General features: G+C 38.4%; 1 protein-coding gene across 12 annotated transcripts in view; it reads left to right on the top strand.

The window, feature by feature from the left end:
- The window catches only part of GULP1 (GULP PTB domain containing engulfment adaptor 1), a 218053-nt gene that overhangs the window by 177761 nt on the left and 15277 nt on the right, over positions 1-25015 (top strand). For 5 of the 12 annotated variants that reach the window (XM_077883531.1, XM_077883526.1, XM_077883523.1 and 2 more), the window contains 4 exons: positions 1062-1199; positions 14097-14213; positions 14467-14490; positions 14888-14980. In XM_077883531.1, coding sequence (XP_077739657.1) covers positions 1062-1199; positions 14097-14213; positions 14467-14490; positions 14888-14980 — 372 coding nt within the window. Of the gene's footprint in view, positions 1-1061; positions 1200-14096; positions 14214-14466; positions 14491-14887; positions 14981-17026; positions 17084-25015 lie in introns of all 12 variants that reach the window. The other 7 variants (XM_077883528.1, XM_077883525.1, XM_077883535.1 and 4 more) reach the window with 5 other exon arrangements.

Below are 25015 nucleotides of genomic sequence, written 5' to 3'. Positions count from 1 at the left end.
GGCCTCAGCAGGTGGAGCCGCTCTGTGGCATCGTTCCTTCCTGCTGAAACAGACGCATCCAGGTATCTGGTAACGGCACGGACGCTGCAGTCATGGAGTATACGTCCTTGTTCTAACGTCCGTGCTTGCTGTTGACGATGCACCATTTGGTTTGTGTGCAGGGAAAGGAGACCGGGCTATAAACAGATTCTCTTAACGTGCATCAGTGTAACTTACGTGTTTTCAGTCTGATGAGCAATAATGCGCATCAGAGCGATAGACCACATCTCATCAAGGTGACGCCTCAAAACCCTGAACCTGGAAAGATGTAGTGAGAGTTGGTATAACTACAGAGTGTATATGCTGTGATCTGCACATCGACATGCGATATATATGCATATGTGTATATGTCCATATATGAAAAATATAGAGCTGTAACAGTGTAAATACATATATACATACATATATATATATATATAGTTCAGTAGTTATCTTTCTGATGAGTTGGGTTGATTCAGTCATTTAGATGCTCGAAATGCACACCTTCCTCATGAAGACTCGTAAAATACAATTGAATATGAAACCTCAGGCTGAAATGGAAGCGTGTCTCATAGGAAATCTTGTGCAGATGAAGTTATTCTCTAAAACTGTGATGCTAGTGAGTAGCAGTAAGAGAAAATGAAAATGTTCTGGTTAAAAACGGTTCTGCTAGTTCTATAACCTTCTGGGAGTATCTTCATTCTTGGGGCCTCGTTGTTCTTCTCAGTAAAATTTCAGGGTTTAAAGTTATTGTCTCTTAAAACCCCTTGTAACTCAGAAGGTCCAGGCACCTCTGATCCTCTTGTGCTTTGTTTGTGTTTTCCTAAGTCCTGTTGAGATGACTACCTTAGTTTTAATCTGAGTCAGGAGGTCCATCTCCATTACGTACTTGTTTAAGTTTGGGTGCATGTAATTATAAACCCAAGTTTGACAGATGATCGTGTCACCTTTAAAGTCATAAGTTGCATGTTACTGACACAGGCTGGTATGTCAGAAAATGGACAAAAATCACTTCAACTATTTATTTCCATTTGTGTTCGCAGGAAGTCCAACACAATTGCCAGCTTCATAGAATATCATTTTGTGCGGATGATAAAACTGACAAGAGGATATTCACTTTCATATGCAAAGATTCTGAGTCAAATAAACATTTGTGCTATGTATTTGACAGCGAGAAGTGTGTAAGTATGCCAGATGTTTTAGGGTGGTTTGTTCTGTTTTACAAGCCAGGAGTTGTCTTGTTTCCGGCATTAGCAAAGTATTTGGAAACGAATAAGGTCTGCAAATACTTAAGTACACTAATAGATTCATCCTGTCATGAGATATGCTTCAGGACTTCATCCCTAACTGAATTCTTATGTTCGAGGGCACATCCTTGCATGCAAATTTCTTTCCTTAGAACGTCATGCCTGCTTATGTTATGCATTTATTTATTTTATAATCATCTATTTGCAATTTTAATCTCAAATATGACTTAGCCATTGGCACATAATGCAAAGAGTAATGGTGAGCAGAGTATTTCTTTTTTTCTAGAATGCAATGGATATGATAAAAAGACATATTTTAAACTCCAGGGAATAAAATCTGTATGGCTCCTTTAAAAAATCTCCAATATTTTGAAAAGCTCATTCTTGATTCTCATTATTCAGAAAACTTAATATAATGAAAGGTAATAGAATCCTACAGGCAGGAGCATGTGCCTGCATGCATGCGTGTTAGCTCGCAGAGGCAATCTAAAGTTCTCAGCAAGTAAGATCAATCCAGGAATTCTAAAGTTAAGACCAGTGATATCTCTTCTAGCCAACTGGAATCTTCAGAAAAACCTACATCTTGATTATAAACATAAGCTAATGCTCATCATAATCTAGTCTGACATCCTCTTATAAAACATAAGATATGAATTCCAAGCACACATTGCAGCCATTAATGGCTTTAATGAAGGAAGAACATCTAACCTCAACAAAATTATTGGCTTAGACAAGAAAAAGAACTTAATTCATTTATTTGCTTGTTTTTCTGTGTTAAAAATAGCAAAGGATTAATATTATTATCACTCTTATGTAATTTATTTCTCTGGTTCTCTGGTTCCAGTATGTGAGATGCTTTTCTTTTTAAATAAAGATTTATTTATTTATTATATATATAGAGAGAGAGAGTATGTGTGTAGGAGTAGGGAGAGGGTCAGAGAGAGAGGGAGAGAAGCAGACTCCACACTGAGCATGCCGTATGATGCAGGACTTGATCTCATGACCCCGAGCTCATGACCTGAGCCAAAACCAACAGTTGGACAGTTAGCTGACTGAGGCACCAAGGTGGCGCCCCAGTATGTGAGCTTCTTGAAAGCAAATACCTTTTTTATTTGTCCATGTAACTCCTGTAATTAGGTAGACAATAGATGCTCAATGAATTTTTTCTTATAGAAAAAATAATCATATAGAAAAATTTACAAAAAGAGTAACTTATTATATGCATCTTTTGAACTATAATGCTCTAAAAATGCAAACTAACATGCTAAGCTTCTTGGCATCATAGTACTTTTTCGAGGATTTGATGAATGTTATGGAACATCTCATCAGAAAAATATGCTCACCCAGATGACAATATTATATGTACAATTAGGCATTCTATTTATTTATTTTTAGAAGATTTTATTGATTTATTTGAGAGAGAAAGAATGAGTGAGCAAGCAAGAGAGAGAGCAGGAGTTGGGGTAAGGCAAAAGGAGATGGAGAAGCTGACTCCACACGGAGCAGAAAGCTTGGATGTGGGGCTCAATCAGATGCTTAACTGACTGAGTCACCCAGGTGCCCCATAAGGCACTTTGTATAAATTTCTTGAAACTTATCCTCTTGAGTGAATGCATTATATTTAATATTCCAAGTGTGTCTTGACCATAATCATTTGCAGATGTTTTTCTCTCTGATTGAGAAGATGAAAGCTGATATTTGTTGAAAATATTCTATCTGTAAGATATAACCCTTTGCCACTTGCGCCAGTCAGTAAGCTCAGTTGTCCTTTCTTGGCTTACACATAGACATAGATGGCCTTGGGGTCCTTTGAAATACTCATAATTAGAATTCATTATAAATATTAGTCTTCTTATAGTTTTATGTCACGTGTTTTTATTTGATCCCCATCCAAATTTATTGGATTACTTAAAACATAAGCTTGCCAGAGTCCCTGCATAGTTAATATTATTTCAAAAGTATAAACTCTAATTCACCCTACATAATTATTTCTAATTGATTTCAAGAGTTTAAATTCCTTGACCCATTATTCTCTTTGGATATATTCTCTTTTCTTCTTGAGTGTTGAAAATAATTTTTTGAAGCCTAAAGCAGTGGTTCACAACTATTAGGGTGTAAAATACCCTAGGTTCTTTGGTTTTCACTTCAAAAAATAAATTCATAATGGTTGGGGCTTGAGCTCAGGAAGTCTATTTCTAACAAATTCACCAAGTGATTCTGCTGCAGGTAGAGGGAAGTCTGGGCTTTGAAAAGAGGTCCAAGTTACTTCTTCAGCTATAAGTGTGCATGACTCTCATGAGCTCAAAGAGGCTATATTTCCTTAAAATTTCATTATATCATTTTCACCTCAAGGTGTTATTTGCTCTAATTATAATAAGGACTATATTAATAAAATTGATTGGGTATGTATGTAGAACTTTTGACATGCTATCCTATTTAATTTTCATTTTAAATAGCTAGTCATGGAGGATTAAAACAGGAAAATAAATTATGGCCCAATTGGCAAACTCTTTCTTCTTTATAAAGCCAAGGCCAGAAAAGTTGAGTGGCTTTACCAATTTGCAAAGCTAGGTAGTAATAGAATTGGGATTAAAATTAAGACCTTAGATTACCATTGTAGCATTTGTTCTATCCTGCTGTATTACTTCCATAACTGTGATCTGTTTCAGAGGTCCACTTTTACTGGGGTCTTTGTCTCCTCTATTCATTGTATCTTTTTTAGTACTTCTGTGAAATTGCTGACACATAGATAGAATTGGAATTCACTACTTTATAAGCAGTTTCCTGTTGTATTAATGAGTCTCCCTCCCTCCATGGTGACAATGAAGATCACCTGGAGAGCTAGAGTACCCAGCCCTGCTGAGCAGTAATTAAGAGCAGCCAAATGAGGAAGTTGAACCTCTACCCCACCAGGTAGTAATGAGGTAGTGCTCTCCATTCCCATTTCCCTACTGGAATGGTGTCTGAGTAAGCCAAACACAGAGTTTAAATACTTCCTAGAGTCTTATAATATCTAAGATATCCAAGATTCAGTTGAAAATCACTCATATCAAGAAACAGGAAGATGTTAAACTCAATGAAAAAAGAAAAAACTAGATTCCGACACTGAGATGAGAGAGATACTAGAATTACCAAAGATTTTTAAACAACCATCATAAAAATGGTAAACAATTACTAGCACTCTTGAGACAAAAAGTATGAAATTTTATAAAAGAACTAGAAAACCTAAACAAAGAAACAGAAGATATAAGAAGACCCCACTGGGAATATTAGAACTGAAAAATGACAATAACCAACTGAAAAACTCAGTACCTGGGCTCAGTGGCAGAATGGAGAAGACTGAGGAAAGAATCAGCGACCTAGAAAAAGGAGAGACTATAAAATGCCGATTTAAACAACAGAGACATAATAGGCATATGCATGCACAGACATGTAAACACATGCACAACACAGACCACAGAGACACAGACACACATACAAAATAATATAAAAACAAAACAGGACTTCAGGGGTCCCTGAATCTAGAACAAAATATTTAACATTCATGTGTCATCAGAGCCCTGGAAAGATAGAAAAAAAAATAAGGAAAAGAAGACAGCCTTGAAGATACACTTGAAGAAATAGTAGTTGCAAACTTCCCAATTTTGACAAACCTATAGATTGAAGAAATTGAGTAAACTCTGAATAGGATAAACCCAAATAGTTCCACACCAAAATACATCATATAGTTAAACTTCTGAAAACTAAATACAAAGACAAATCTTGAGGATAGCAAGACATAAACAAGTCCTGTAGCAGAAAATCAATTTGAAAGACAGTGTCTCATTAGAAACCATGAAGGCAAGAAAGAGATAGCACAATGTGTTTTGAGTGTCGGGGGTAAAAAAAAAAAAGAACTGTCCAGAATTCTATATCCAGAAAAAATATATACTTCAGTATTTAAGGAGAAATTGAAAAATTATCAGATGAGGGAACACTGAGATAATTTGATTCTATCAGACCTACCCTAAATGAATGGCTAAAGGAAGTTCTCTGAACAGAAAGGAGACTATAAAAGAAGGAACCTTGGAACCATGAGGAAGGAAAAAGAACAGGATGAGCAAACATGGGTAAATCTTTGCTTTTCTAAATTATCATTGAAAGTAGAAAATACCAACATATTTTTCACAGAGCTAGAATTTTCCAACAGTCCTAAAATTTATATGGAACCACAAAAGTCCCCGAATAGCCAAAGCAGTCTTGAAAAAGAAAAGCAAAGCTGAAGGCATCACAATTCTGGACTTTTCAAGTTATATTACAGAGCTGTAGTGATCATAATAGTATGGAGCTGACACAACAATAGACCATAGATCAATGGAACAGAAGAGAAAACCTAGAAATGAGCTGACAATTATATGGTCAGTTCATCTTTGACAAAGCAGGAAAGATATCCAATGGGAAAGAGACTCTTCAACAAATGGTGTTGGGAAAGCTGGATGGCAAAATATAGAGTGAAACTGGACTGCTTTCTCACACCATACACAAAAATCAATTCAAAATGGATTAAAGACCTAAATGTGGGTAAAAAAAAAAAAAAAAAAAACATCAAAATCGTAGAGGAGAACACAGGCATAACCTCTTTGACCGTGGCCATAGCAACTTCTTACTAGCTACGTCTCCAGAAGCAAGGGAAATGAGCAAACTATTGGGACTACATTAAAACAAAAAAGATCTGCACAGCAAAGGAAACAGTCAACAACTCTAAAAGGCAACCTACAGAATGGGAGAAGACATGTGCAAATGATATATCTAATAAAGGGTTAGGATCCAAAATGTATAAAGAATTTATAAAACTAAACACCCCAAAAATGAATAATCCAATTAAAACATGGGCAGAAAACACGAGTAGACATTTTTTCCAAAGAAGACATCAAGGCAGCCAATAGACACATGAAGAGATGCTCAACATCTTTTCATCTGGGATGAATGAAGGAAATACAGATCAAAACCATAATGAGATATCACGTCACACCTGTCAGAATGGTTAAAATCAACAAAACAGGAAACAATAGGTGCTGGTGAGATTGTAAAGCAAGGGGAACCCTCTTGCACTGTCGGTGGGAATGCAAACTGGTGCAGACACTGTGGAAAACAACGTGGAGTTTCCTAAAAAATTGAAAATAGAGCTACCCTATGATCCAACAATTGCACTACCAGGTATTTACCCAAAGAATACAAAACTACTAATTCAAAGGGGTGCATGTGCCCTAATGTTTATAGCAGCATTACTACCTACAGTAGCCAAATTATGGGAACAGCCCAAGTGCCCACTGACTGATGATAAGGAGGAAGTGCTGTATGTTATATGAATATATATGAATATTACTTAGCCTCAAAAAGAGTGAAATCTTGCCATTTGCAATGACATGGATGGAGCTACAGAGTATTATGCCAAGTGAAATAAGTCAGTCAGAGAAAGAAAGAAAAATACCATATGATTTCACTCATATGTGGAATTTAAGAAACTAAATGAGCTAAGGTAAAAAAAAGAGAGAGAGAGAGAGAGAATAGCAAACCAAAAACCAGACTCTTAACAATAGAGAACAAACTGATAGAACTAAAACAGTGCGGAGAGAGAAATTTATCACCACTAAATTCACACATTAGAGCAACGGGAAGTCCCCGATCCATGATCTAAGCTCCTAAGTCAAGTACCTAGAAAACATAAATAATCCAATATTAAATATATAATGTGAATAGCACTGTAAGTATAAAGGAAATTGAATTTATAATTTAAAACTTACTAAAAGAGAACTCTTAATGCATAGATGGTTTCATCTGTAAAATGCTTAAGAAGAATTAACATTATCCTGCACAGCCTATTCCAAAAGACAGAAGTGAGAGCACCCCTCAATTCATTTTATGAAACCAGAGTTTCCTTAATTCCAAACCAGACAAAGTCAGTGAAAAACAAAGTACAGACCAAATTACATCCCCCAGGAATATAGATGCAAACATTTCTAACAAATTATTAGCAAATATAATTCTGCAATATCTGCAGAGGAATCATACGCCAAGACCAAGTAGAATTTGCTCCAAGGATACGAATCTTGTTCAACATTCAAAAATCCAGCCCTGTCATCAACCATATTAACAGGCTATAGAAGAAAAAAAGACATATGACCGTATCAGTCAATGCTTAAAAATTATTTGAAAAAAATCGACACCCACTCAGGGCTAGAAAATCCCAGAAAAATAGGAATATAAAGAAACTTGTTCAATTAGATAAAGAACATTTAAAACCACAGATACAAAAAAATAAAAAAAATAAAAATAAATAAAACCACAGATACGGGGCACCTGGATGACTCAGTCGGTTCAGCATCTGCCTTCGGGTCAGACCATGACTTGTACCAAGGGTTTCTATTCTAATCGCTCTTATTAAACACAGTCCTGGAAGTTCTAGACGTTGCAATGAGGTAAAATAAGAGAATGAAAAGCATGCAGATTGTAAAAGAAGAAATATTATTTGCAGATATGATTGTCTATGCAGAAAACTCAAAGGATTCCGCAAAAAATCTAGTAAAAGAGCCCAGCAAGCTGGCAAGACACGATAAACCTGCAAATATCAATTGTATTGCTACATACTGGCAATGAACACACGGGCAAAAAATCCACAATTACTTAAAAAACCAAAATACATAGGTGTAAGTGTAACCTAAGATGTAAAACGTGTACAGGACTTGTAAGCTGAGAATTACAAATTGCTGATGAAGGAAGGAAAAACAGATGTAGATAAAGGGAGGGAGATGCCGTGTTCCTGGATCGGAAGATTCAGTGTAGTATAGATGTCGATTCCCTCCCACATTAATTAATTAATTAATTAATTAATTCCCACATTACTGTGCTGGTTTAGCACAATTCCTGTCAAAACCATAGCAAGAGGTCTTGTTTTTGCAGATAACAGACAAGAAGATTCTAAAATTCATATGAAAAGACGCAGGAACTGGAATCGTTACAACAGTTTTGAAAAAGACCAATAAAGTAAAAGAGACTGGTTTCTCCTATTTCAAGTTGAGACTGTCCTTTTGGTAACGGGATGGATAAACAGATGACTGTAACAGAGTGGAGGACAGAGAAGTCAATCCTAAATCTAGCCGCTGCACAAAAGCAACGCAGCACACGCCAAATGCAAAAGATGCCCTTTCCGATAGACGGTGCTTGTAAAATTGGACCTTCAGCACGAATAAAATGCGCATCGACTTACGTCTCACACCTTACACAAAAATTATGTGAAAATGCATCGTGGACTTAAATGGGAAATGCCCGAGTATGAAACGTTTAGAGAAAGAGGACGAACATCCAGGGCGGAGGGATGGGTGGCCTTCTACGCTCGACCCCAAGGTAGGACCCGCACCTAGGAAGAGGAGTGAACTGAGCTTCATCAAAAATGAACTTTTTTTTCTGTGAAAGGCCCTTATGGAGGAGACGAGAAGACTACCCAGAATGGAGAGAAGGTCTTTGCAAATTTATTTCAGGCAAAAAAAACCCCTTCAAGACTCAATAGCCTACTTGATGGGATGAGCACTGGGTGTTATTCTATATGTTGGCAAATTGAACACCAATAAAATATAAATTTATAAAAAAAAAAAAAAGAGAAAGACCAAAAAAAAAAAAAGACTCAATAGCCTAGAAATCATTCATCAAATTGGAAAGTTGGGCAAAAGATAGGAAGGCTCGCCTTCCTGGGGGTCCTGGGGGCGGGCGTCCGTGCGGGTAGCCGGGCTATGAGGGGCCCGGAGGCCGGGCCCAGCACTGGGCCATTGCGTGGAACACCAACAGGCAGCTGTGGTGTGACCCGTTGGGGCGTCTCTCCGGGGGCGATGGAAGCTCGTGTCCACGCAGAACCCCACACGGGGGTGTTCGTGGCAGCTGTTTCACAGCAGCCCCACCTACACCCCGTCGGCTGCGGGCCCTGGCCCGACCGTGGGGCAGCGGGCGGCGGGAGGAAGCAGTGGTGCCTGCAACGACCCGGTGGCCGGCCTGCTGACCGTGGAGCGAAGAGAGTCCGTGTCAGAGGCCCACGTGCGGCGTGACTCCCCTCCGTGGCCTTGGGGTGACAGCGGGAAAGCCACGAGGGCAGACCGGGTTCCTCAGGGGAGGCCGTGGAGCAGCAGGGCGCCGCGGGCCTGTGGCCGGGGCCTACTGTGCCTGGACGGCGCCCACATCAGGGTTGGCCGGCGAGCGTGTGCCAGAGGCAGATGGTGCGTTCGCACTGGGGAGAGCGGGGGACAGGGGCTCGCCACCCCTCGGCGTCCTGTCCTACAACCGCCTGTCAGTCTGGAGGGAAACCGCTGGGCCATAAGCCGTGGCCTCTTTGATCCGAGCCTGTCGTCTCCCTTCAAGGAAATCTGGGCAGAGTCAGTGGCTCCGTCGGCGTCAGGAAGGCTGGGCGGTGACGGAATCGGGCTGCGGGCCGAGGCCCTGGGTTCCCACTCCCCGTCCTGCCAGCAGGGCCCCTTGCTGCGGCGGCCGTGACCCCCGGAGCCCCTGCGCCCAGCGCGGCCTTCGCCCTCTTTACTCCTGGCGTCTTGTGCCCTCAGGACTTCTGCGAGGCTCTCAGAGCTTGTTCGACGTTGAGGTGAAGGCCTATCCTCGAATGCGACAAAACCGCAGCTCACCTTACTAGGGTCACGTCGTGTCATTAAGACTGAACATCTGTACAACCGCCGTACTCATCCCGTGAAGTTTAAAAGTTTAAATTAGAACGTAGATAATCATTATGATGTGATGGGCCTCATTGATTCCATGTATGGCAAATACCAACTGCTTAGCCATCATATTTTTCACGGTTTTGTTTCCAGATATTAATATATTATACTTTATTCACTGGATATCACACTTGATAACTTTTTAAAAAGATTTATTTATTTATTTATTTATTTATTTATTAATTATTTATTTATTTATTTATTTATTTATTTATTTATTTATTTATATTTATGAGAAAAAGAGAGAGTGAGCACAAGTGGAGAGGGGCAGAGGGAGGGGAAGAGATTCTGAAGCCGACTCTGTGCTGAGTATGGAGCCTGATGCAGAGGTTGAGGTCATGACCCTGAGATCATGATCTGAGCCAAAACCAAGAGTCAAGCGTCAGCTGCTCACCTGACTGCACCCTCAGGTGCGCCTACACTTGATAAACTTTAACTAGTAGCCCCAATAGGCCTCCCCCCCCCCACCTGTATATTTTTAATTATGTGAGATGTACATAAGGCAAAGCTTAAAACCTCTCTCTTACTCGTTAACAAATTGTAAAAAAAAAAAAAAGGTTCACGTGTCATCAAAATCATACATTTATCCGTAGAAGGAATTTTTGCATCCAGTCTTTTCACAAACTTTATTTTTTGTAAGGTAGTTGTTATATATTCTTGCTATATTTCATGTTTGCCTTGTAATAATTTTTTGAATTAAATGTTTTAGAATTTTTTAAAAAATGTTCTTGCTCTTTACATTTCATTAAATGATCAAGGAGGGAAAATTAATATTCTTCGCTTAGTGATTCATGGACCTGGGCTAATGTAATTATTCAACAGGGAAATTCAAGTTAAAAGCACATTGAGATAGCACCACTTCACCCAGTAAGGTGACCAACTAGGAAGACTGTCGGCATATGATACTGGTCAGAACGAGGAGCAACTAGAGCTCTTTTTCTGCTGGTGGGAACGTCAAATGGTGCAGTCACTTTGCAAAAACAGTTTGGCAATTTCCTGTAATGTTAAAACAGAGCCGTTCCATGATTTAGCATTTCCATTTTAGATATTTATCCAGATTTTTGAAAACAGATGTCCACGAAAAGATTTTAGAAGAGTGTTTGTAGCAGTTTTATTTATAACTAAGAGTCAAACAATGCAAGTGTTCCTTACAGGCCAAGTAGATAAATCAATATGGTATATTCATTGGACGGAGCACGAGTCATCAATAAAGCAAACGATACACACAATGTCTGAGAAACTCCGCAAGAAGCCAGACAGAAAAGAATGTGTATTATATGGCTCATTTTTATGGATACAAGGACAGCAAAAACTGATTTATGGCGAGGGAAGTCTAGCAATGGTTATGCATAAGAACCATCATTGACTAGAAGTGGGTAGGAGAGAGCTTTCTGGGGTGGTAGATAGAAATACTCCATACCTTTAATGATACAGTGGTTACATAGGTACGTACGTTTATCAAAAACACAACTGATTGTGCAGAGATGATCTCGATGTTTTATTATTTATAAAAAAAAAATCAGGGTTTGTAGAGTGAAATATTTGAGATTTGAATCCAGTTTCTCCACTCTCAAACTGAGACCTCACGGAACTGAGGTTGTGTATATATTGTGGGGATAATAATAATCCCCACTTCATAGATTCATTATGAGAATCAAGTGAGTTGATATATGCAAAATATTTTCTAGGGAGCTAAATGCCATTTTTTTAAAAGATTTTATTCATTTTTTCATGATAGAGAGAGAGAGAGAAGGAGGCAGAGACACAGGCAGAGGGAGCCTGTCACGGGACTCGATCCCAGGTCTCCAGCATCACGCCCTGGGCCGAAGGTGGCGCTAAACCACTGGGCCACCCGGGCTGCCCGCTAAATGCCATTTTAATAAAAAAGATATCTTATTACAAAAGATATGGCTTATTATAAAAAGAGAATGTGATTTTTAAAAGTTATTGTGAACAAATAATGAAGTCAAATCTATTAATGATAAATCAGCCTTGCTACCACTGAAATGATTCTCTGTAATGTACACCTGGAGTAGTTGAGGGTGACATGTTACTATCTTAGTAAGAAGACATTGAACCCATAATTAAGAAGGCAGCAAAACAAACATAGTTTACACATATGTCTTATTATCATAAAACAAATACCAATACATTACCTAAAGTTTTGAAGTTAGAGATATTAAAAAAAAAAACTGATAGTCCATAACCTATTATAATCACATTTACCATGTTCTGATATTATATGTGATCCCAACATTCAATGCAACTAATTTTTTTATGTGTACACTTTTTCGTTAGTTTGAACCACTGAGCACACATAGTTTAGTATCTGGCATTTTCATCTCTTTAATATTCCTTAATGTAGCTTCTTTTTTTTCCCCCCTTCTACTTGTTTGCAAGACAGATAGTTCTCATGTATAATCTTAGGCATATATTTTGTATCGTTCAGTTAACTGGGTTAGACTATAATTTTTTTATGACTACAAGCCTTTCTTAAACAAGTAGTGAACTATATAAATGACAATGTCTTAATTAAATCCATGTTATTCATAAAAGAGACTCTTAACTGTAGAAAACAAATGGACGGTCACTGGCAGGGAGATGGGTGGGGGAGTGCGCTAAATGAGTGACGGGCATTAAGGACACTTGTTGGGATGAGCCGTGGCTGTTATAGTGGTGAATCACTAGGTTCCACTCCCAAAACCAATATTTCACTATATGTGAACTAAGTAGAATTTAAATAAAAACTTGAAACATTAAGAAAAAAATCGGTGTTATTAATAAAGTCTATTTTCATTTTTTTATTTTTAATTTTTTATTTTTTTATTTTTTATTTTTTGTTTTTTTAATAATAAATTTATTTTTTATTGGTGTTCAATTTTGCCAACATACAGAATAACACCCAGTGCTCATCCCGTCAAGTGCCCCCCTCAGTGCCCGTCACCCAGTCACCCCAACCCCTACCCCTTCCACCATCCCTAGTTCGTTTCCCAGAGTTAGGAGTCTTTATGTTCTGTCTCCCTTTCTGATACTTCCTACCCATTTCTTCTCCCTTCCCTTCTATTCCCTTTCACTATTATTTATATTCCCCAAATGAATGAAGTCTATTTTCAATTTAGATTATTCATAGCATATCACAAAGTTTTAGGATTCACAGTAAATTAAAGCATGGTCTATTCAAGATTGATTATTACCACCAGTTTTTGGAAATCTGGAAATCTTATAATTAAATATATATTCATGATGCATGAAGTCAATTGATGCCTTTACTAATCTTTTTAAATATCAATAAGGTAAATAGGTTTTTATTTAGTGTTTACATCGTGCAAGACACTGATTCCAGTCAAGATATGAATGAGGAAGGAATGAACTGGTGGACTTGGGGCATTGATGACGGTTTCTGATTAACCGACCAAACCGTCAGTTGTTTATGAGGCCAAATTCAGAGGACAGTTGTATTCCGTTCAGCAGGCGCTGTGTTTTATATTATAGGGTTTACTATCATTTACAATGGGGAACTTTCATATAAAAATTCAGGTTTCTGACCTCATCTCACATATTTACAATCTGACAACTGTGGGTTGGAATTGTTCATTTCCACAAGCCAACAACTAACTGGAACTGAGTATTCCACTTCGAGAGGGCACACCTCAGGTTTTCCACAACACCACCCCGTCAGCCTCATTCGAGTTACCTGCCAGGGTTAGCCAACCCTCCTCATTAGGAAGAGGAAATAAGTAGCAAAGCAACAAGAGAAACTGCAGTTGGCACTGTGTTTTCACTTAATAGGCACCAAAAAAATATTCAGGAAAGAAGGAAAACAAACTAGGAAAAAAATACTAAGACAAAAGATGAGAAGGTGGATAGAACTCTCCCTTCCAACTTCAACAGCTACTCATTTAATTAGAATTTTTTTTTCTAGTTTTGTGCATGAATAGACCTTGAATTACGTGAACACAGACGACCTGATTCATTTACCACATTTCTACCTACAGCCGTTGCCCCTTTGAAGTACCTCATGTGAATGTTTTCCTTGATTCAAAGAACAGTCTGACATATGAAATCTTTGATTTTTACAAAGGCTGAAGAAATAACTTTAACAATTGGCCAAGCATTTGACCTGGCATACAGGAAATTTCTAGAATCTGGAGGAAAAGATGTTGAAACAAGAAAACAGATTGCGGGATTACAGAAAAGAGTGAGTAAACTAAACTCTAAGTCTAACGTTTATGTCATGTAAGTACAGGGAAACTTGCATATCATCAAACAAATTAAGAAGGCCTGCCATTAAATTCCCCCCCACACCGATTGGAACTGCTTTACTGTGTTCCTATAATTTTTCATTCCTGATCCCCTGCACAGTTTTTAACCATTTTATATTGAATTCCCACAAGAACTTAGTGTTCTCATGTGACTTTGCTTCACTTCCTGATGCTTCTCATGGGGATCAGAGCAGCAGAAGCAGCAGATGCTGGGTAAGTGGTTTCCCATGCAGATCAGATTCCTTTGTAATTAAATTACACCCTTTCTCCACTGTCTTCAAAGTCATCATAAGCAAGTTTCACTGTCTTGCGGTTATACTCCAGGATTATGGGTAACAGACTGCACAGTGCAACGAGAAAACACACAGATGAGGTATTAGAAACATGGGATTTACACACATGTAAGAACATTTTAAATTTAATAAAATTCCCGTGATCTAGAATCTCCTGATATGTCCCAGCCATTATCAAATAATGTTCTCCCCTGTGCATAAGAGTACATTAAAATTTCAAATAATATAAAATCCTATTCATTAATGTAGCCGATATAATAGCCAATATTTCCCAAGAATAAATTTCTGAAGATTATTCAATAATCATTGCTTTTTAGATTCAAGACTTAGAAGCCGAAAATATGGAACTTAAAAACAAAGTACAAGATTTGGAAAGCCAGCTAAGAGTAACCCAAGTATCAACGTCTCCAGTAAGTATATAGATTATGTGCATATTTTCCTTAGAAACGAGACTTCATGGTAATAAAGCATCTCTGGGTCATCAGCTCTGGGATGTTTGTAATAACCTCGATCAATATTTTAAAACATGATAGAGATGAAAGATGCTAATTTAAAAAAAAATCAAAATTACGTAGGTGGCTCAGACAAGAGCTGTTTTGCCATGTTGCTCTGTTCCTCTGGTGTTTTGTAGAATAAGCCATCCCTCCGTTTGTTCTTTTTCTCGTTGTGACGTCGTATTTCTTTCATCCTTATTGATCACTATTTACTGAGGTTAGATTTCATGACCTAAGCCAATCCACCCTTGGAGCACTGACCTTCATTATAGATCCTGGACTGTTAACGAGACTGGCTTTGGTTTTGTACGTTGCATCGCAAGGGTCTCCACTGGGAGGGGCACAGCTGAATTTCAGACGCTAAAATGAATGGCTCTCTCTGCAGACAACTCTCAAATATTTGAATTATTTACTTTTAGTTTATCATAGATTTGAAATCTTTTCCCCAATACCATGTATGATGCCATTCTTTCATGATTTTGGCTAAGGGAATCTTTTGGAAGAGGAAGATGGAATTTAAGACAATATTTTTTCTGGCAAAATATATTTAGAAAACTTTTTTTCTTCTTGAATCATCTGTGCTACTGATATTCTCCAATAAAGTATATATTTTATTTTGCATTAAAAATATTTACTGTATAACTAACTTATAGCACGATGCTATAAACTGGAACACAATTATGGCATTTGCAGACTTATAAAAAGAATTTTTGTTTCTAAGGTTTTGTTTCATACACAATGGGGAAAGGACAGTGTCTATAAAAAATGGTGTTGGATAGCCACATGCAAAATGACACTTGGTCCTTATCTTACATCATGCAGATATGTAGGCACATAAAATCCCAAAATGGATAAAAGAAACAAGCAGAAGTCTCAACCCTAGATCTCATAGGGGAAAACTTAGGGGGAAACATTATGACGTTTGCTTGGCTGTGATTTATTTGATATAAAAGGAATATCAGAGGCAAAAAAAAAAAAAAGCAGATGAGTGGGGCTACATCAAAGTAAAAAGCATGTAGAGCAAATATTAGGGCAAGAAGGCAGCCTAGGACATGGGAGTCTGTGTGCCCAACTATATACAGGTTTTTATTTGTAAGTCCATCTTGGTTCAACCTCTAGGCTGACTCAATGAAAATTCTATAGAATACATAAATACGTGTGTGTGTGTGTGTATGACTATCTAGTTCTAGAATATTTCACCAGTTCATCACTAGAAAGAATGCTCCTATAGAAAATTGCATTTAGGGTTTCAAATTTGGTGTGCCTTCCCTGGAAATGGGTCAGAAAACTTTCTTTTAAACTCAACACTTTTCCATCTTTCTCGCGGATGCTGTTGGCATTTCCATTGCTTGGCATATAGCGTATGACAGTGGGGCTGCCGTGGCCAAGAAAGAGAGGTGGGGAGTAGGTTCATATGTTCCCACGTACCTTTGTTATGGACAGTGAGGCTCGCTTTATTATTATAGCCTTCCTGTTTTCCCTCTTCTCTACCATCACTGTTGGCTTCTCAAGATTGTGATATTTTTTTCTTTCCTCCCTCATCCCAGGGAGCAGAGAGCATCAGCTCAAATTCCTTTAAACTGTGGTCCCAAAATGGAGTAACGTCCTTCTGGGTCTTGTTGAAAGCCTTCCTATAAGCCGTCCTGGAAACAAACTAGAAGTACAAAGGAACGTAAGGAAGGGAAGTTACTTTGTCAGGCAGCCTTAGTAAAATGCCCTTCCTGACACTCATTGCATATGAATAGTAGCTTTACTTTAGTCTTCGTATTTGCAGCAGAACAAAGTAAGATCCATCCATTTGGTTTGGATGCAAACCCAAAGCCTGTTCACTGAGCACACTCTGTCCCCGGATGGAGAACTAAGTATCACGTTGAGGGACAAGGCAGATAGGGGAGGCGCTGACGGGTCAGGGGCATTGTTGATGAATGAAGAAGCAGCCCTCCCCTCTTTCTCTCCTGAAAGCAGGTGCTGCCCTGGAGTAGCACTGGGGTCACCAAGAAGAGGTGGGCCAGGCTGGGGGTGAGTATGTGCATTGGGAACCTAACTGGTCACCAGGTCCGCTTCAGAAGTGTTGAGGGCCAGGAGGTCGGGAGGAGTGTAGGGGTGACGCTTCCCTGAGTCCCGTGGGCCTCTGGCTGAGGGCCCCCCCCCCAGCAATGCGCCTGACCGTGGGCATGGAAACGAAACAGTCTGTCTGTGTGTCAGTTTACTCAGCAGTTCTCATTGGTCGAGCCAATTATGTGAAAAACAACAAAATTATTCGAATAGCCAGTTTTTAGAAATGATGAGCTCTCTGGAAGTTGTCATTTAATGATTATGAGCATTGCGTTCAGCTCAGTATTGAATGTGTCTCAATAGAATGCTTCAGAGACTTTAACTAAAAGCTGAATTTAAAAAAGAGAAACCATTTTCTCTAAATCACTTTTTTGCACCTAATCCATATGTGTAGAAAATTTATTGCTTTATTATTATAAGTAATAATAAGTATTATAAGTAAATAAGTGTTATATTATTTATTATAAGAACTCAGCTTGGGGATCCCTGGGTGGCGCAGCGGTTTGGCGCCTGCCTTTGGCCCAGGGCGCGATCCTGGAGACCCGGGATCGAATCCCACATCGGGCTCCCGGTGCATGGAGCCTGCTTCTCCCTCTGCCTGTGTCTCTGCCTCTCTCTCTTTCTCTCTGTGTGACTATCATAAATAAATAAAAATTTAAAAAAAAAAAAAAAAAAAAAAAGAACTCAGCTTATAACTTTGCAATTATATTCTTTTGTCATAGTAAGATCTTTGTATTTTTCTTTACTTTAACTTCAAAAATTACTTGTCACAATTTTTCAGTTTCTAAAGGCTTATGTGATTTCTTAAATTGCTGACATACTGGGGGATGTACATCTTTAAGATAAAAAATAGAAATTATTTGATTTTTAAAGGAAGGAGACTCAACGTTTTTATGTTGCTAAAGATATCTGATGTTTTAAAAGTTTTTGAAGAGATTATGAACAAATGTTTTTGCCTTTCATTTTGAAGTTTAGTTATGTAGTGTGGAATTAATTAATACGACATTAAGTACTATATTTCACATTTCCAAAAATTATGTCCCGATTTTCTGATATTAAAAATGAACTAAATTAAACTATCTACATTATTTAGGGTGAAATGCTGTTGTGCTTGCAAATATCCACTGAAGGTTTGTTAATGATTCAAACTATTAAAATTGAACTTGGAAAACAATGAAAATTATAAAAAAATAAAATAATTTTAAAGTATAGTAAGTATATATAAATAAGTAAGTATATATAAACTTGTTTAATAGCTTGCAGTGGGCCTATAGTAAAGCAAATTTCTGTTAAGTTAGAACTTTCTTATGAAATTTGACCACCGGTTTTATAGGAGACCGCCAGGACACCAGCACCTCATAGCGGGCCACTGCGTGTAGCAAAGTTAATGCACAATTAATGCCTATTGGGCTTGTAACTCTGGAAAGGAGACTCTGTAGCTTTTCCTTCCTTGTTTCCTTTGCTCTCGGAGGACTAAAGGATAGAATGGTTCAAAATTGCTGAAGTTCTCAGCGGTTTGTTTAAAAGATTAGAGGCAGCAATTGATGCATGAATTGAAGAAGCTCTGGAGTGAATTATGAATCCCATTACACACATCAAAATTACAATATAGGTGGGTTTGGTATAAAAAAATTAATTTGGCATCAGGTTCTCCAGGAGCTTTCAGTACGATATGGTGAGAAGGAGCCCCAAATGACGAAAGACTCTCCTCAAATGACCAGCCCAACATGGCTCTTGATCCTATTGGGAGCCAGATTTTCTGAAGTCAGGCTGAAGTGACTCTTTTGCCATATAAGAAATGGTTCTTATAATTCAGGAATGGTTCTCTGCAAATGACTTAACACTGTAATTCGGTTCCGAAATATAAGCATATAAGACAATAATTTCCTGAAATATCCGGATTTGCTGCCCAAACAATGAAGTCCATATCACGTGAGTATTAGTCAAAGTAAAATAAAAGATTTATCTCTCATCTTAGTTTTAAGATAGTCTCTTTGGTAAGAGAGAGAGAGAGAGAGAGGAGAACAAAAGTAGGAATGGAATTACGGAGAGATTGTGAAATTAAAAGTAATGTAGAAAATGAAAATAATTCAGATCACTGGTTTGGATGCTGTTCTTATCAGTGTGTGATGACATAGCAGATGAGGTCAGTTATGGGAAGCATCGGAAAAATAAGAAACATTTTTTGGTTAGATAACTAAAAGATCGCAAGCTGTTTTTCCTAGCAAGAGGTCCAGAGTGATAGCTGAGTTTCTGTAACACAGAACAATGGTTCAGAGGAGTCAGATCTTCTCATAAGAAATTTCAGTTTTAGAAAATTTGATTTTATTCTATATTAAGTCATAAATGAAAAAAAGTGAGGCCGTGTTGAGTGGGATGTTTCAGACTGAGAACCTTTGTCCTTCAAGGAGTCCCCGTGCGGGTGGGCCGATAGTACGCGTCTCCGCACTTCCCAAGGCACCTGAGGAAAGGCTGCTATTTCTTGGATGGGGGCTGCCATCCACAGAATTGGTCATTCTGATTTGTCTTGCGGATACAAACTTAGTAATTTTGGTTCAAACTTCTAACGAAATTCTTCAGCAATTCTAAAAAGTCCTTTCAAGGTTTCACAGTGTAAACTGTCGTTTTGTTTCCATTTTTCCTAGTCGTACAAGGTCATCACTCCTTTTCTGAAGTAGTATCTTAGTGACGTGTCTTACGTTGTAGTACAACGCACATCACTTTTGGTTCTTTATTTTCTCACAGTTGTCAACGGCACACATTAGATACAGCTGTGGTCTGTTACGGCAGCTTGTGAGATACCTGTCGACTGTCTAAGGCAGTCGTAGGACATCCTAGGCTGTTGGGTTTTAGCCGTCTATGGATTTCAGCAGTTATGGGACACGGAGGGGGATGGGTAATCAACCCATAGATAAATGGATAAATGAATGTAAAAATCCAGATCTGATATATGCTATGAGTAAAACAAAATATAGCAGAAGAGGAGAGCCCGGGTGGGGACTCTTAGAAGCAGTGATCAGGGAAGCCCTTTCTGCGGAGGTAGCATTTGAATTGAGACCTGGAGTCGGTCTGTGCAAAGGGCTGGAAACAGTGACGAGATCTTTGTGCCCAGAGCATAGTGACCAAGACCCAAAAAAGTTGGAGATGACATTGGAGAGATGGTCAGAGGCTAGTTATTATAGGGCCCTGTAGAGGTTTTTTTGTTACTTTTTTCTTTTTTAATTGCACTGAGAAGTTGCTCGCAGTATTAAGTAGGGGACTCGGGGATCATCTGGCTGACACATGCACCTGGTCTGTAAAGAGGCCCAACTGAGATCCCAAAAACTGTGTCGGAGAAGAAGAGTAAATTGGCCTAGAATTCTATCATTTCAGATGGCGCATATAACCCGATAGATTTTTTTTTAAAGATTTTATTTATGTATCTTCAAGAGAGAGCACGCATGCGAGCATGAGTGGGAGGAGAGACACCCCCGGGTGAGCCCAGAGCCAGACACCGGGCTCCCACCCGGGACCCTGAGCTCACGACCCGAGCCGAAGTCAGATGCTTAACCGATGGGGCCACCCAGGCGCCCCTAACTTGAGCTTGCATGATTTACTGATGGTTGGGGGCTGGAGGATAAAAGAGGAGTCGGGATTGGCCCTTAGGGTTTTGTCTTTAGCCTCTGGGTGGTGGTGCCATTTCGCAGGGTAGCCATGGCTTGGGGAAGGGGCATGACGGAGAGTCACGATTTCACTCTTGCCCTTGTGAGCTCTACCGACTGGACGCCGGGTGCTCACTGGGGGGTCGGATCCGGAAATCTGGAATGGAAGGAGGAGGTCGGGCTCGTGATTAGAGTACTTGAATGAGAGAAGTCTGCTTTTTCTGTCACCATTTGGGCTACTGTTCATTGTTTCAGTCAGTGTCCCCCGCATAGGTGTGCCCAGTGTGAGGTTCTAGAGTCGTTTACTACTAGCTAAGGAGAACAGAATGAGGGCCTTTTTTTTTTTTTTTTTTTTTTTTTGCTCATTATCCAAATTAAAAGACCTTTCTAACTGCAGGCCAGTGTATGTGTTCCATATATCCAAACTTGTTCTCACTGAAGCAAGTTCCTCATATGCACAACGAACGAAGGACCACACCTATTTTTAGTTTTCTCACGTACAATCGACGGACCGTTTTTTAACTTGCTCGTAACAAGCAGAATGCCGACGCGTCCCCTGATCACCCTGCTGTTCAGTCCTAGGGTCCTTTTCTAAGGCAGATGAAATAGCCTCCGATAGCGCCCGTACTGCGTGTCGCTGTGTCGCACTGACATTGTGCAAATCTTTTCATTGGTTTCAGAAATTGGGTCCTTGTTTTATACATTTAGATACACTGAGAAATTTCCGTTACTTGACTGGGCTGTTTGCTTTTTTGCTGTGTTCTGGTGGTTTGGCAATAGATTAGAGGTTGGGTTTCCACCATTTGGTACTAATTATCTAGGAACAATCTGATTTCCATTTATTACATTCACATGGCAGCACTGCCTGTATTTATATAAAAAAAAAAAAGGGTTCATTCTGCCCTCCTGGCCTCATGAATGCCCCCAGAAGTTTGTTCCGTTATAAGATGTGGGCACAGCAAGTTAAATCAGACCGTTCCTCTTGATTCTTGTGTCTGGATGCTTACATTTAACTTTTCTGGCTATAGATGCTTTTAACCAAATCAGACTATTGCCAAGAAGTTAAATGAATAAAATTGTAGTCCTTACAAGTACTGGACTTTCTGTTGCTGAGTAAAATAAATGTCTCCCTTTCAATTAAACCAAGTGTTTGTTACTGGATAAAGTTCTACCTTTACATAATCAACCGTGTGGCCACTGATTAGACTTGATAGGACAATTATAACCGAAAATGTGTATTTCATTGTGGGTAAACAAAAGTGCCTATTTATCTTCCTCTAGTGTTCTCTCGACTGTTACTGAAGTCAAGATGGGCAAGAGCAGATTGTGAAAACTCCGTTGCACAACAAGCCAAATGTGAATCTTTAAACAAAGGCATAAATTCTAAACATGACATTGATTCAAGAACATTTGCAGCCCACAAAAAAATGATCACTGGTTCACGGCTTCACTTCCCCAATTGTTACTTGCAAAAAAGACACTTCTAAAGAAGTAAGCTCTATCTAATGGGGAGAAAAATATATTCCGCTCCAGTTCCGACCATGAATATCTATCTGATCAATAAATTTAGTTTCTTGATGCAGTTTTTTTCTTTGGGAATTGCAGACAATCCTATCCACTTGACCCGTGACACTCTTGTAAGAACAAATAACAGGTCTTCCAAAATAAATAAATAAATAAGAAAAAAAAAAAAGATAACAGGTCTTCCAAGTAAGAGACCAGAATAACCAAACTGTGAATCTAGAAATCTGGAGAAAAAAAAAAATGCATTCATGATGCTATAAATTCTAAACTCTAGAAGTTATTCCTTTTAAAAACTACTTAAAAAGGGATGTTGCAAATGTGACATGATAGTGAACTTTGAGAGTGTGAATCAGCATGGGAGCATCCATGGGTTGGCTAGAACATTTTGCATCACCGTTGTATTTCCTCGTCTTTAGTTTTATTTATGACCTACCAGTTTTTCAACTAGAAAAATTTAGACATCGTATTTCAAACACAAATAATTAAACATTAAATTAATAAATATTTATAAATATTAAATTAATTTAAATAATTCAAGTAATTTGCTTAAATCTAATTCTAAATAGAATTATTTTAATCATTATGATAAATCGTATTTTAATCTGAGTTGTGTTTTACCTTTCAAAAAGAAGTTTGAATATTTATACCACCAAAACAATTAACACCATAAAATAAAATTTTGATATCATTCTAATATTTCTGTGGATGTTACCAAAGAACTATTCGATGCAATTTCTTTGTTTTTTAAATGTATTCAACATTTACTGAGAGTTCAAACCCTTTTATGATTCTTCATCATTGCTGTCATATTTAGACGAGGCTAAGAAGGTTGAAATATTCACCTGGGCCTAAATATATGAAGCCACTGCTTCTTGAAAGAGCAAACTAGAAAACTACAACGAGTCTCAACTATGGGCACTCCCCTCCCCCTTGTTTTGTTTTGTTTTGTTTTGTTTTGTTTTGTTTTTCTGAAAGAGAGAGAAGGGGCAGAGGAAGAGAGAAAATTCCAAGAAGGCTCCATGTCCAGCGTGGAGCCCAATGTGGGGCTCAATCTCACATCCCTTTGGTCATGACCTGAGTTGAAATTAAGAGTTGGATGCTTAATGACTCAGCAACCCAGGTGCCCCTGGGCACTCATTACTAATAGGCCTTAAGAACCTAACAATGTCTGCATAATTAACATGGAATGGTTGAGCATAGAGCTCCTCCTTCTCTTAGAATGGGATCAGATCCTATGCACCTTCAAAGACCAAAGCAGCTGGAATTATGAACATAAATACTAAACAGTGGTACCATGAATTTCTGTAGGAGAGTCCAAAAATCTTGGTTTCTAGCCAAATGTCAAAATACTGACGAGACATAAAATAAAAATATCAAGCTGTATCCATCTAAACTATGCATTTAATTTCTTTTTTTAAAAGATTTTATTTATTTATTCATGAGAGAATTATTCAGAGAGAGAGAGAGGCAGAGACCCAGACAGAGGGAGAAGCAGGCTCCATGCAGGGAGCCCGACGTGGGACTCGATCCCGGGCCTCCAGAATCACGCCCCGTGTTGAAGGCAGGCACCAAACCGCTGAGCCACCCAGGGATCCCCCTGCATTTATTTCTTTAAAAAATATCCTCAACCAGTTAAAAATGGCAGTTAAAAAAAATGACTAGCTCCTGACCCCCTAAATTTAGAAACACCACTCAAAATATTTAATAGATATAATATTTAATTCCCTGACTTGAATTATTTCTAAGTTGGGAATCACGAACCCGATGTCCACAGAGCCCGGGCTGTGACACTAATAATGAGCGTGTGGTGGTTGTGGTGAAGTGGAGAGCTTATACCCAACTGAAAAGGCACAGCCTTTTAATAACCAATCAGTTATTTTCATGCGAGTCTGTGGGCCCACTTTCTACATTTTGTAACTTCTCAAGAAAAGCTCCAGCTATTAATGTGCGGTCTCTTAATATTACCTGCAAGGAACTGATTCAACATATTGAGAGATCTGTGTGACCAGAGCAACAAATGCCAGTTGACCAAGTCTACTTTACTGATGACCCAAAAGGAAACCTGTGATGGAATCTTAAACTTTGGATAGCACAACTATTTATAGATATCCAAGTTTTACCAATTTGGAAATGAAAATACCTAAGTGGGTTATTTAAAACCTTGATCATTTTCATGTTACAAACCTTCTTCACCTGCGTAAGCAAGTAGAAGGCATAATTAACACTATCATAAAATACTAGAGCATTTATAAGTTAGGTTATTTTGGCCTTCAGTTTGTTTTGAGGCATCTGGTAAGATATTTTGACTAATACAAGTCATATAATAGTTTGCGTACTATCATTTATGTTATAAACCAGATGATACGAAGGACAACTTCCACTTAATATCATAATATGTTTCACTCCATATAAACATTCTTATCAATTCATAGTTTGAGTTTAAAAGTTGCTCTAGTATAAATTAGACAGTAAATATACATAAACAGTTTATGTCTTTTACTTTGATGTGTTATATAGCTTTTAGAAAGTATTTCTTTCAGATGAAATTTAGAAAAAATTTGTCCACAGGGAGTTTACAGTTGTCACTTAAAATTAAGTAAAAAATGACCACCAATCACAAAATTATACAGCAAGCTGCATAGACTGTAAAATAGACTTTAAAATTGTGTATATGCGTGCATACATCTCTATCTACAGAGAGCTCACTATGGAAAGCAATAGGGAAAATAGT

Source organism: Canis aureus, chromosome 34, assembly GCF_053574225.1.
Source record: "Canis aureus isolate CA01 chromosome 34, VMU_Caureus_v.1.0, whole genome shotgun sequence".
Lineage (NCBI taxonomy): Eukaryota > Metazoa > Chordata > Mammalia > Carnivora > Canidae > Canis > Canis aureus.
The sequence above is the reverse complement of the archived record's forward strand: the minus strand, read 5'-3'. Positions and strand labels throughout refer to the sequence as shown.